This window comes from Halyomorpha halys, unplaced genomic scaffold, assembly GCF_000696795.3.
Source record: "Halyomorpha halys isolate HHAL.00 unplaced genomic scaffold, Hhal_1.1 Scaffold1462.1, whole genome shotgun sequence".
Taxonomy (NCBI): domain Eukaryota; kingdom Metazoa; phylum Arthropoda; class Insecta; order Hemiptera; family Pentatomidae; genus Halyomorpha; species Halyomorpha halys.
In genome coordinates this window covers 100,484-115,369 of record NW_027107297.1, presented here as the reverse complement: position 1 = coordinate 115,369, position 14,886 = coordinate 100,484, and the positions used below count along the sequence as shown (strand labels likewise).

The following is a 14,886-nucleotide window of genomic DNA, read 5'->3' as shown; positions in this document are numbered from 1 at the left end:
TGTAATTTTATAATCTTTTGTTTCAGTGTTTATTGCAAAAATCATAGTTGATTTGTTGATAGCTGGACTGTGTTTTACAGTTATTATTAATATACTACTACTACTTGGTGTATATAAGGTAAGTTTTATTTATTGACTTGTTATAATCCTGATAGTGTTTAAGGATATATTTACTTTCTAAATATTTCTTCAATTGGTAGTGTAAGGCTGGTTTAAAATAGAGACCTGTATGAGAGATTTGTATGAAGGAGAAAGAAGTAATGTAGTTGGAGAAAGAGTCATTTACATGCAGGGATTAGCAATTGATCAGTTAAAGAGACCTAAAAGGCATCTTCTCAGAATTTTCCTGTCCTAAAGACTTTTTAAAATTAATGAGAGCGAAAAACTACACAGTACAGCATCATTCACATGAGGCCACTTTCAGTCTATACTTTACTTGTGTGTGGTTTGTGGTTCTAGTCAATATTTGTTTTTAATAAAATCTATTTACATGTAAGTTTGGGTAATGGAAGCTTTCTGTTTGTTTTCTCTTTCTCTTAGCCAACAACAAGAAAACTTACACTTTAAATTCATCTGTATTTTATTGAAAATTAATTGCCATTATTATATAAGGCAGAACAACAAACATTGGTGTGTATTAACATCTGGGTACCTTAATGACAGGAAGGGGAAATAGTAGGAGAGTATCCCCAGGCAAAGTGTAGTTTGCTTTATGCATTTCTTGAACAGTTCTCTATCTCTTCTCCATCGATCTTCTAATCATGAAAAAATAAATGTTTGTAGTATTGATTGTTTGCTTCAGAGAGTGGAGTTGGGATGACTTGATCTACTTGATATGTCTTTATCTATCAGAATATTGCCTTAACTCATCACAACCTTAATTTTAGATCCTCATAACTGGAGAAAATTTGTAAAAGTCTTTTATTAATCCTTGTGGAGCACAATATAATGAGGCAAAATTCTTGCAAATCCAGTGAATAAATCTTTTTCCTACATGGTTCTTTATTAGAGATGGATCGCTATACCTAAGAAATTGTGAACCTTTTTTCTATTTTATTAACAGATTAACTGCCATAGTACTTTTAGAATTGTACTGTAAAAAGCCAATTTTATTACAAACGAGATAACTCGTCAGGCTATAATGCTAACTACAAGTTATCCCTTAATGGGCATTAAATGTTTATTTTTTTGTTTTTTTTCTTTTCTCCTACGCCACAGGAAGTGGGCAATTACGCCATTTTCCCTCTCGCAGCCCAATACAATTTGACTCTTCCTCTTAGTTGGTCCGCATCTCGCTCAACATCCTCCAGACCAACACATGCCAAAAGATTCTGTGGGCTGTTGTGTTAATGTGTTAATATTGATAAGCATATCTCCAATAGTAGTACAGCTTTCATAGGTTAAACATAATTTGAATCTGAAATTCATGGGATTTGTTCTTCATCCATTTATAGTTTATAATCAGGAGAATTCAAGGATATTTCATACTAAAAAAGGTTTTTTATTATATTTCTCTTTCCTTACTCATGATTATTATTTTGGTTTTAAGGTATTGATAGTAAAAGGATTTATTAAAAATAGTTTTAAAAAGTAACTGGTATTTTGGTATGGAGAGGTTCTTTAGTGAAAATATATAATATCTAACGAATCAATGTTTTCAAGATGTTAGGTATTTGCTTCATAATTGAATTGTCAATATTATTCCAGTCATAAAATAGGAATAATTTTAATAATAATAATTGCCTATTAAAAATCAATGTATCATTTAACACAATATATTGCATCATATTTTATATTGAACTAATATGCATACTTATCATAATCGATTTAAGAGCTAAGTTTGGTTTGTAACAACAACTATCTGTTTCAGAGAAATACCTGTCTTTTGCTACCTTGGATTTTATTGTTAGGCCTTTCTTGTGGGCTTAGCATTGTTTCCGGAATAGCTACTATACTAATGTCAATCATCCATTTTATTACTATTTCATCATTTTTACTTACTGTTTCAGCAATAATCTTATCCAACGGTAAGTTTCTATTTATTGTTAAATATTAAATTTAATTATTTTCCATTGTATATATATGTAAATAATTACAGTATTGTTATTGTTTAAAATTAATGCATATTAGAATGTCCCTGAAAGAACCGAGTTTGCTCTTTGGACTTGGTTTATTTGGCTTTTTTTTTTTTTTTTTTTTTTTTTTTTGTAAATGTAGAGTAGATGGACCTGAAATTCAGCTTCTATGAAGTAATTACAGGGTATATTTTATTTAATATCATAAATGATGCGTAATCGCATGAATTAAATAAAAACACTTTTGTACCTTAAAAAATCTCAAAGTAAGAATTCAAAAACAATAACAAATAAGTAAATAAAACCTTTTCTCAGTTTTGGAAAACCCATTGAAACAAAAGTTGACTTAGAAATACATACAAAAAACCAAAAAAATTTGGAAATATAGAAACTTCAGAAAAACAAAACCTCTTACTATTTCCAACAATAATTTTTATAACACATTGTATAGCATTTAACTTAATGTGGCTTAAGCAAGTTTTTACTAAAATATTTTTGCTAAAAAGATTTTGTTTTTTGATTGAAGTTTTTTTTTTATGTCAATTGAAGTGATGGTTACAGTATGGATATATGTGTATTGGCTTAAAACCAAGCTGAGAACCAAAAATGAGGAATTACTTTTGTTTTTCTACCTGTTTTTGTTTTGATTAGAATTTCTTTCATTATTTATTGATACATTAACATATACTGTCATCATCACTTTTAATGGAACGAATGTAAAAAAAAAGAAGTTTTATTTTTGCTTAGTAAAGGCTTCTCAAATATAAATCTAGAACTCAGAAAAGTAAAAAGGTAAAGAAATAAGAAAAAACTATTCAAAGGGGGAAGTTACAAGTAAAATGTAAAACTCTCTTTTAGCTATCTGGAAAGTAGTCATATTTATGTTCATTTCTTAAACATAGTAGTGACGATTTAGTAAAATAATTTTTAATTTTTTACAAAAAAAGTTATCAACCTACTTAAATAGATATCTGATCAAAATTAGCACAACACTTTATTATTCAGTTTTATAAAACTGGGAATGATTTTCATTTCAAATTTACTGTTTAATTAATGATTGAACAATACGAACAGAAATAAAAAAACGAAAACTGGGCTTTATTTTTAAAACAACTAAAAATCCTGAAAAAGTAAAAAAATAATTTTTTAAGTATTAAAAATTAAAGTTTTGACTAACATCACTTTTTTAAAAAAATTGGTTTCTTGGAAACAAATGCAGTGAAACTAATAGTTACTGAGGGATCGACCATTCTTTTTTGGTTAATTTGGTTTTTGAAAAATTCCAGTTCAAGTGGGTTAAAAAAGTTCAGAGGATTAATATTAATGTAGTGTTCTAATTTTGAGCAGAAGTATTTATCTGCAAAAATGTAAAATAAAATGTGCTTACTACTAAAAAAAACAAGCTAATTAAATTTCCAAAAGTTAATTTCAGCCTTATTTAAATTATTATATTAAACACACAAGTTTAATTGATATATAAAGTGATTAAATATTAATATCACCTTTGTATGATCAAATAAAATATATAGTTTCAAATTATTCATCATCTTGTTTGTTCTTTGATAATTAGAATTGAGCCAATTATTTTAAATTCTATTTATTCTCCTTTGTTAAACACTTATTTATGATTCTGAGCTTCTATATGTTGAATTTATATGTGAATGTAGTTGTTTTGTATTTGGTTAATAACAATGGAAATTCATTGTTACAGCTTTGCAAGTGTATATCTTCCTAGTTATCTATTCCTTCTATAGTGAATTGAAAACACAAAGAAATTTAAATGAAAACACTCCATTAACAACAAATAGTTCATCTTATCATCATTATCATGTAATATCCTAGATGAATCAAATCGATGAGTACTTCCCACAAATTATGTCATCTATAAACATGTGCTTCATATATTATTAATTATCTAAATGTTAATATGTTTTAAGTGTTGTGTTATTATATCATTTAAGTTAATAATGTATTCTAATTAAAAATATTAATTATCTCTAGTTTTTAAATTATAGAAATACATCTTTCTAACTAATAGTGTATTATTTAATAAATCCTCGTTAAATTAATTGTACCTAATAAATAGAATAATATTATTTTACTATTGCTATAAACTTTAAACACATTCCTGGAAAGAATATCTTAATCTACTTTATGAGCATTAAAAGCTGAATTAAACTTTTTAAATAATTTTTTTTGTTCCCCATAAAAAATAAATTGTAATAATGCTCATTAAAATAAATTATAGCTCATCTAACTTCAAAATCCTTTAGTAAAAGTAACTCTGAAATGTAATGCATTTTGATCGTATTTCAAATATATTGAGTTTTTATTTTCATTTCCTTTGTAAATATAAATTAACTTGTACCTGTATACAAGTGAACTACTAGTAATAATTGATTACCTCGGATTAGTTTCCGGTTATGCGAAAAAAATAGTACAAACCTTGTTCAGTAATTTTTTAAAATTTATAACAAAAAGTGTTCTATTCATAGTTTTCTTATTCAGGCCAAAACATCGGCACAAATAAATATGTTTTACTTATTTGAGTATCATTACTGACCACACCCCCACCCCTGACCATATTCTTATTCTTGATGAAATTATATGGTTGTTTCTTAAAACAAATTCTTGACTTGTCCTTTTGGTTTATTGTAAGTTTATTGTGAATACATTAACTGTTCGCCCTTGTATGTCCATTTTCTGTTGCCTTGTGTAAGTCTTAATGTCAAGTTATGTGACTTAAAAACCAAAGAATCCATGTAATTCCTTTACTTTTATGTGATGTGTTTGTGTTTAAGTTTATTTGTTTCATGTCATTTATAAATTATATGGATATTTGACGAGATAACATTTTTGAGTCAGTAGACTTTTTTAAGTTTATTTTTGTTAAGCTGTGATTTCTATTATTTTGTGTGTGTTTATATATTTGTAAAAGTGTATGAACTGTAAAAATGAATATGAATTGAAGAATATCAAGCATAAAGAATTCTTAATTGATTTGTCAACTATGTATTAACAGAAAGAAGTGTTTTATGAATTATTTTAATTCATTATCAATTTGTCACGCTGAATGAATACAGCAATGGTAGTTTACAAACTATGAATAATCATTAAAAGTTTATGTACTTTGATTTTTCAATAAAATAATGTTTGAGGAATTTATACTTTTATAATTAATTATAAAACATACTATTATATATATATATATTTTAATAATTCCTGTTGTTTAATCAATTGTTACAGCCTATCAAGTTTACACTTTCCTCACTGTATATTCCTTCTATCATGAATTGAGAGAAGAAAAAATCATTAATGTATTTCGTCCACCTTCTATGGAATATACCTATTACAAGTGCTAAATGTTTTATATCAATAAGTAAATGCTTATTTTATTTAATATAATCTCTTGATATGCAGGTTTTTAAATTGTTATTTGTATAAGTTTTTGGGTTTAATCCTGGCATTATCTGCTAACCCAAATAATTTTTTTTTTTTTATCAATTTAAACATGTGCATACAGAAGAAGAAATATTTATGTAGAATTGTTTTAATTAATATACACTTAAAGTTGTCAAAATAGTTGATTTTTTTAAAAAGTTTTTTAAGTTATTTATTCTTTATGATATAAATATTCCTGTTTTTAAAAATAATCTCTTGAGTCATTCAGAGGTTTTGAAAACAAACAGTCCCATTGTGATGGATTAGTTTAAAACTATAACCTCAGAAAAATTTGTTAGTTCATTTGAATTGTCACAAGAAAAATCATAACTTTTATCCCCAAAAAATAAATGGTTGATGAATTATTTAGGAGGTGTTAGTACAGAAATTTAAACTTCTGGTTTCAATGATTTAATTTATAATTTAATTACATAAATAACATCAATCAAATATAAATAATTGGAAAAAGGTAATTCTGGAAAATTGGAAACAATATTTTTTTTTTGTAGAATAATGAAATAAATACAAACCTATTTTCAACAATATTTTCTACTTATAAAAGTTGGCACAATTTACAAAAATAAAACAAGTGTATCTCTATTATAATCCATTACCATACAAAACTTTAAAGCTAATATTACAGCATGTTCATTGCCTTAATTAATAATATAATACAAAAGAATGAAGGGAAAGATATTCGCCTCTCAAGCAAGGAGTTTCATGAAATCACTCCTGAATCTTTAAGATAAAGATTTAGTTGTTAAATCCCTCTCTTTATCTAAACTTACTGTTAAATTGGTTTGAACAGCTAGCAGGGTACAGTTCGCCAGGGGTTGCAGAGATTTGACTTCTTATCATACCTGGTTCCTATGGGACACAGGAAAGATTCTTTCTTGCCATCAGCATGACATAAGTGGAAAACCTGTAATGAATATAAAATAAATGGTTTGTGCAAAAACTGTTATTATTAATTAAATTTTACAAGTAGGTTATAATCATTAAATGTTAGTCATAATAATGTTTTGATTTCTGGGATATAGTTTGATTTTTAGCACTATTTATTTCAAGGTATGCCTCTATATGTCAACCTAACACCATCTGCACTGACCTACCATTGGCAAATGAAGAGTCAAGTTAGGTCAGTAAGATATTGTGAGAATAATGATCAATTTAATCAGGCTTCTAATCTTGTCTCTTTCAAGAGCACCTTTCTCGTGACCATGGACCAATGGTCATCTGCTTTCTGTACTTTCACTTGGGGATTGAAACAGGGATAACAGACACTACATCATAAGGCTAGACTAGAATGGTGGTAGCTTCTTGGATACATGCTGTAATGTCATAAAAATATCACCAGTCACCAGTTGAGTAAGTATGATTTTGTAGGACTTTCAGCCAAATTTTGAGGCCCTCTGAGCTTTTTACTGGGCACTAATTTTTTGTCCCCTAAGTGGTGTCTGTGAGCAATTATCTCATGGTTGCGGATTTGTACTATTTTTTTGTATAATTGGATGTAATGATGACAAAAATCGTTAGGGTTACTTTCTATGCAATTTGAAATTGAAAGTTTAAGTTGAAGCTCTTCCATCAGGGGCTGAAGAATCCAGATTTCGTAAAAGATCTAAGATCTTCTTGCCTCAGCTCCTGATTTAAAAAAAGGAACGTAGAAAGTGTCTAGGTGGGAAAAATGCTCAAGTGAGACATATGGAATGTCACCTTAGAAGTGTACAGGTGAAAGATACGCTCAGTCTTACAGTTGGGAGGAGCCTTAGAAAAACTGAATTGAGTATAGGTGGGGAGGTGAAAGAGGGAGTAACATAAACAAGCGACAATAACATCAAAGGATTAACGGAAGGAAGACAAAAGTGTATACAAAACAGATGAAATATTAGAAAAATGTAGACGTTTGTTTCCCAATATGAGCAAAATGCTCAAGGCCACACCTCTTTCGTGTTAATTGTAAAATTAGGTAAACTATAATTTAACATGGTATTCATTGTTGTATTTATTGTGTCAATATTTAGTATATAATCACACAATATAAATAAATATTGCATATATTTATATTAACATTGCATCCGCGCAGTCCTAGACATTTTTTATTTATTTTATATTTAATATCTGTTTTCCATAATCAAATTTTTACAAAGATGTATCGGATAAAAAGTTGAAATACTTTTTTTTTAAATATCGTTATTTTGATATATTTTTATTTTCCCTACATCTCTACCCTATAGTTATTACTTGTGTTATTACAGATATCTGTATTTAATTATTATTAGAAAAAATTTCTTGGTACTGGCAACCTTGCCATTTGGTATTTACATATCTGACTACCTGAGCCAGGAGTGCCCAGCAGGGGGTTGTTAGAGGCTGGTTGTGCCAACAAAATTTCTAAGGGAGGAGATTGTTATTTTTACGGGGTTATTAATGTTGTTTTCAGGGAGTGATCATATTCTTGTAAGGTGTCAATTTGGGGAACTTTCAAACCAAGCAAAAAATACAAATGCACCTGCATAGAGTGCAAAAACACCTTGGTTACATTGGTGTTTTTCCTTGTTCCTTAGTTTGAAACCTCACAATAATATTTAGCCTCTAAAAAATACAAATCCATAACACTGTAAAAAAATGTGTACCCTCTCAGAAATTTTGTTAGTACAACCAGCTCCCTCTAGCTTCGACTAGACTAAAATTATTTCCAATAAAGAACTGATGCAGAGGACTAACCTCAAGACCAAATATCTTTTTATTGATCATTAGACACGTTTTCTATTACTAACAAGTTATTATTTTTCTTTGGATATTGAATTTTAGAACAAAGGGATACCTAGATTTGGGGCCATGACATATTCATTTTTGGGGCATGGGATGACATAATTTTTGGGCCTTGGGCAGATTTGATTTTGGAGCCTGAGTCGGATTTATATTTGGGACCCTGGACTGAAAAATTTTTAAGGTCTCGGGTAAATTTGTTTTTTGGGCTCTGAGGCGGATTGGTTTTTAGGGCCCTGTGTGATTATTTTTGAGGCTTGGGCCTGATACAATTTTAAGGCCAAAGGAAAATTTTGGGTGCCGTGGTGGATTTGTTTTTGGAACTTGGATGGATTCATTTTTGGGGCCCGGTTCTGATATATATAATTTTGTTCTGGGGTAAATATATAGAAACAATGTTTTCCTCCCTATCGTCATTACATTTGGTAAGGTTGATATGTTGCGATAGTTAACTTTCAAGGGGTATACACATGACAGTTAATGCAACGAAAAGTAATAGCAATCGTTTTTATTTGTGAAAAACAAATTTAATTTCATGGAATTTCCAGGATATATTCTTATACTAAAAATGTTATCAAAGATTGCTTCTTTCCTTCTTGCTCCTCTCCTTCTTTCAGTATATAAGAGGGTTTAGTATTTCGTTGCCTCTTTTGTGAAAAACTGTATTCTTTATTCACTTTTTGTCTGTGCCATTGTGCTTAAGTAATCTTTGATTACTTAAATGGAAGCTATAAGATAACTACTAGTCAAAATCGATGAGTCGTCCAACCATAATTAGAGTAAATAAAAAAATAGGGGCTGTTTCCAAAATAAAAAAAAAATTCATTGGGAGCTCCATATCTTTCAAACTACCTACAGTACTAACTAATAAACCTAATGAAACGTAATTTGAAGTAGAGTAAATTTGCTAAAATATGAGCTCTAATTGAGCAGTTAATGTTTAATAGTTGAGAGATAAACACTCAGATAATTACTCAAAATGAAGTTACTTAAACGTATTATGAAGTAGTTAATAATGTTTATCTTCGTAGGTGTAGTAGTTTTTACATTTCCCGAAATAAATTAATTAAATGTTGATTTTATTATAATTTCTTGTTGTTCCGACAAATTTATGCAAGCTATATTTCAGGTACTATTAAACGTATAGGTGTCTATTAGAGCTGATATGTTTGAGATTATATTTTGCTTTGAAGTTTTGTACTGTTGCCGGTAGTTTTAAAGATATGGAGCACCGATTGGAAAATGAGCTAAAATTTTAGGGTTTTATGGAATAAAATAAGCTTCAAGGAGCATACATCTTAAATACTTCATTATTTACTAATTAAGGGCTTGTGCCTTGTTTAGTCTAGGTAAAAATTGAAGATTTTCTGAAAAGAAATAACACACTTTTTTTTTAAATTGTTTTATAAAACTTATCAATACTCAAAAATCTTCCGAAATTTTTGGAAAGTTGCCATTTTTTATTCCCCCTCAGCATGATTGGCTGACTCATCTCGAGTTCTTGAACTATTTGCTACAATGGAAGATCTTTCGTGACCAATTTACTGTCAATTTAATCATGATTTAATGATCGAATGATAAAATTGGCATTTTTCTTTTTTTTTTGTTTATATTCCATTCCTCTCTTTTTCAATTAATTAATCGCGATTTAGAAAAATTAAAAAAAGGTGGACTTTTAGAAGATCTATAAAAAAAAAAAAAACTCATTTAATTCACATACGTATTACATGTATATAAATAAATATATGTTCATAGACCTTTTTGTAAAAACAATAGGATTATCTGTGGGAAAACAAGTAAATTAGAAAGAAACAAAATCATATTGCAAATATGATTCGTAACAAAAATCAATAAAATGTTTTGAAAGCCAAGATTAAAGCTTTTAAAATCTGCATCTATGTTTCCGTAAAATAATTTTATAATAAGTTTATAATTGTTTTATATTTGAGATAATTTATGAACAATATTCGATATATATCAAATTTAGTAGAAGCAAATGGATGTTTGATTTGAACCAAGAAGCTTGAAAATAAGGAAAGATTAAATTTAGATCTGATATTTGTAACTTGATCAATCTATAATAGCTCTTATCTATAATTTTCTGTACAGTAAGTGGTTCACACATTTTTAAATTACCAAACAAATCGTTAATAGAAAGTTTATGCAAGAGAAAGCAAAAAAGAATATGGAGTTATGGAATAGGTCATGTGCGATATCTAACTCCATTTCTCGGAGAAGTAAGCAGATTTAAAATTTTCCCGCTCATTACTTTTGATACGTAACAATAATTATTTCATTGAATATAGAAATGTTTAATAAATTTGTTTTTAATATACTTTAGAAATATCGACTTCACTGGAATCCATGTTGGAGTGGGATTTTGTGGTTATACATTGCACTACGGAATTTCGTTTAACGAATTATTATTTTTGCAATTTTCTAAAATTATTAGCTTGTCGACCTAGGCGTAAGATATTCCCCTACTCGTTGTTAGTGCTTAGTAGAACCCACACTTAAATTCATTGTCACTCATTCGGGAATCCTGAACAATTTTACTTCTCCGGACGCAGAAATCTTTAGAATCCCGAACTATTCGAGAAAATCCTGGACAGTAGATTTTATGACCTTAACCATGGTTATATTTTTGGGATACTTCTGGTCCAACCTATTATCTTTTATACTTTTCAACTTTCCGTAATTCATAAGTATTGTTCTAAGGTGTACAAAGTTAGCTAACTAGTAATAAATGTTTTCCGGTATTGTAATCACGCCCAGGACGTAAGTTGCTATTGATTTGTATAAATTCCAAAAATATTGCTATTGTTTCTAGAAATTTAGGAATGTTGGAATTTAGTTACTCGTCTTGAAAAGAAATTTCTGCAACGTAACTTCAAGAGGAACGGGCCAAGTCAAAGAAACGGCGTGAAGTTGCCATCACGGTGTCAAGAATACAAGATAGAGTAGAAAGTACGTGTGGAGTATCGGGACAATAGGATTGCTGAAAGTCCCGGGATGACGAGGTGCAGCAAGCAACGTTTCCACGTAGCTTGGTAGATTCCTCCCAAGCATTGTACTTTCCCACTGTTGCATTATTCTTCTGTAACTTGATTCTTGATCTTCACCGCTTGAAGATGAATGTGGCTTATATTCACTTCTGTCAATAGATAACTTGTAAAACAGAAAAAAACTGTTAAAATGCTGTCAACAGAGGACAACGTTATTTAATATTTAGGCTCCGTTCATTGTATATATGAGAATTTATTATAATTTTTATATTTAAATATAATTTTTAGAATTTACATTACTCATTTTGCATCCGATTATTACAACTTATATCTCGTGTAATCTTTGTTTTATTTTGATTTATTTTAGGCCTGTTGATAACCGAGATGTTTGGATTGAAGTTTCGGCATATCCAATAAAAAAAAAACAACTGCGTCCTGATTATTTTCCTCAGTACAAATACAATAGTCGACATAATCCATCAACGAATTTAAAAATATTTTTAAATGGTCACCAAGGTTTCTTAATAAGGCCCATCACAGTAATAAACTTTCACCTCTTTACAACACTATAATCATGTCCCTTTTGCAACAAGGGAAAATAGTAAATCCTTGTGCAAAACAGTCTTGCATCGGTCAATTTTACAATTTCACGGTAATCAACCTCTCCGTGACTGCTTTTCAAGGGATGTTCATCTTATTATAGTAAACCTCAACGACTTTGTAATCTTAATTAAGTTGACATAAACGGAATCCATCATGATCATAATCAAAATTAATTTTCATCGATCATCAAATTACCAGAGATGGTTTGGAACCACTTTATCAACAATGTTTACAAACGATCCGATAATTTTGAATGATATTGCTAAATCAATTATCTCTGCGGAAAATATTTAATTAATGTGAAGTTGAGCTATACAAGCGATTTGCATTGTAAAATGAACTTACCATTAATTTAGCTTACTTATAACGCAAAATTAGAGAAGTTTATTACTCATAAGCAATATACAATTAATATTTTTAATAATGATTTTAAAACATCCAGACTATCGTTTGAACTAATTACTGATTGATTTATTGCCGTTTATTAGAGTTTAAAGTATTTATGGTGGGAATCCAGAAATTGTTTTTAGGGAAAAAAACCTTTTTGTGGTTTAATTAAAACTTGATTTAACTTCCTAATAATGTTGTGCAATTAAGACCAATGAAGAATCCTTCAGTTTTGATACAATATTTTATATTAAAACAATGTAAAAAAAAAAATTGCTAAGCAGGTTAAGAAAAATGTTCAAAAGATTGCCATGGGTCAAGTGGGCATTCTAGGTTATGGTTTGCAAAAAGGGGGGGAAAAACTATATACAAGCTACAATATACACGCAGGACTACATCTGGACAAAACATTGACATGGAATCCTCATAAAAGACAGGAAACTGCTCGTCGATTCCGGCTATTTCAACATTTACTAGACAAATGGTTTAAACATCCAATCCATTACAAAAGACTGATCTTCATGACTATAATAAGGCCTCTTTGAAAGTACAGAGTTGAGCTTTGGGACTCCGCTAAACCATTGAATTCCTTTCTTATCCAATCCTTACAGTCCAAAATCCTTCATGCTCCTTACTTTGTCACAAATCAAGTCATCCATCAGTACGTCAATGTTCCTTATGTTGCTGATTTGGTCAGAACCAGATACCAATCCTTTCATGATAAACTTCCCAAACACCCAAACCCACTTGTTTCTAACCTGGCTTTTCCTTCATTATCTGATAATCCGCCTAGGCGTCTGAAAAGAAGATGGTCCCGAGATCTTCTTCTCTATTTATGTTATTGGAGTTCTATCAATGGGTGGATTTTCCACATGTTTGTTTCATGTCATTTAATATCTTATAGCAAATTTACCACTTGAATATAATTTTATACAGTTGTAAATAACAATAAATAAATTATTAAAAAAAAAATTCAGTTATTTCCGCTTTTGATCAACAGCTATTCTGATGGCGTAGAGATTGGACATATAGATCAAGTAAATATCTTAAATTTAAACATCAGGTTCCTTTAAAATGACAATTACTAAATTCAAAACAATTAAATCTTTACTTAATAGTTAAAGAGAGAACATTAAATTAGAGAGGCTATGAAATTAAAATTTTAGTTTTAGGCTTGTTTGATTGTTTTGTGGAAGGTTTTTTGAACTTCCTGGTTATTTCCAAAATTTTAACTTCACGAGAACGGGGGCTCCTGATATTGGAACTCTAAGTACCTATTTAGTCGGCATAGTCCTTGTTCCGTCCATGATTACGATCGAAGTGAGAAGGTCAAGTAAAAATCCGTGGGCTTACTAAGAAATAAAATTTGTTAAACGAGATACTGGGACGCTGTACAGTGTCCCAAAGGATCATTTGGTTGCTAAAGGACAAACGATATGCGATAATTCACACTGGGATATTGATTTGTATACCTTTGTTATAGTTGAAACGAATAAAAGTGAACCGTATTAATGTGAATTTTCTTCTCGTTTCATGGTTTAAATAAAAATAGGTAAAATCACTTACAATCGTACTACTTTTCATTTGAAGCCAAAAAACAGATCATCGGATACTTTACTTATGTCCACGAACCTATTTGTTATAAATAAATGTTTGATTTAATGTTATTAATTATAACGAAAAATGACAATAACAGTAATTTATGAGGATTAATTGTTAGTTAATTAATTAATTAAACTAATTATATTAATTTATTTGCATTTATCCCGACTTGTTTTAAATTTTAAAATCGCGGATACAATAAGATAAACGAAAATTTCAAAATTGGTACTAATGGAGTATCTCAATCTAAATCAGACAGTAGATGTTCCAAAATTGAAAATACCGTCTAGGGTTTGGTTAAGTGAAACACTGACATATGGTTGATATAAATATTTCTTGCCTTCCTTCACACAAATAATGCCAGCACATCTTCCTCAATCTTCCATTTGGGCAACGTGACCTCAGAGTGAACCCATAAACCACTGAATAACGAACTTTCTATTTTGAAATTTTCGTTTACAACATTGGTTCCACCATATTGGATTTTAAAAAAGTTCGGATTCTGATTCAGAGACCTAAAAATATTCCATTGTGGTTGCGACTGAAGTGATTCTTTGATGCAAAACTTTTGTAGGTATGTAGAATCCCCTACTGAAAATCTTACTAAATGACTTGAGAAAAATTAAAAAAAAAAAAAAAAAGGTAACATTTCTGATTAACTAATCTAAATTATCCTTAATTTTTGACGGTGCCGTACTAGGCGCACCATTTTAATATCTATACTTATAGGTCACTCCTTCTGTTGCGGCCAACATATTTTTAATAATTCGTTCCATTCTATAAATACATTTATCTGTTATGTTTGTGAGCATTTGGTATTAGTGTGTTTTTATTTATACAGAGGTATATTATTCATTCTTTTCCTCCCCGAGGACAAACATTTTCCACAAGGGACAATTTAATTTTATGTCGCAACACAACAATATCTTTTGTCTTTAATTTTTAAAATAATTTTAATTTCTGTATTTTATCAGAAGTTCCTTTTTTATTTAATGTATAAA

General features: G+C 29.4%; 2 protein-coding genes across 3 annotated transcripts in view; one reads left to right on the top strand and one right to left on the bottom strand.

Annotated features, from left to right (window-relative positions):
* LOC106689768 (uncharacterized) overlaps positions 1-5,677 on the top strand; it is a 13,027-nt gene extending 7,350 nt beyond the window's left edge. Inside the window, exons 4-6 of one of the 2 annotated variants that reach the window (XM_014434931.3) lie at positions 27-118; positions 1,871-2,027; positions 5,322-5,677. In XM_014434931.3, the coding sequence (XP_014290417.1) occupies positions 27-118; positions 1,871-2,027; positions 5,322-5,437 (365 nt within the window). In that variant the 3' untranslated portion in view covers positions 5,438-5,677. Of the gene's footprint in view, positions 1-26; positions 119-1,870; positions 2,028-3,786; positions 4,620-5,321 lie in introns of those variants that run through there. The other variant, XM_014434930.3, reaches the window with a different exon arrangement.
* Positions 5,678-5,944: 267 nt separating this feature from the next.
* The window catches only part of LOC106689761 (uncharacterized), a gene marked incomplete at its 5' end in the record, with an annotated part of 48,398 nt that continues 39,456 nt past the window's right edge, over positions 5,945-14,886 (bottom strand). Inside the window, 1 exon segment of the mRNA XM_014434922.3 lies at positions 5,945-6,438. Within this exon segment, the coding sequence (XP_014290408.3) occupies positions 6,325-6,438 (114 nt within the window).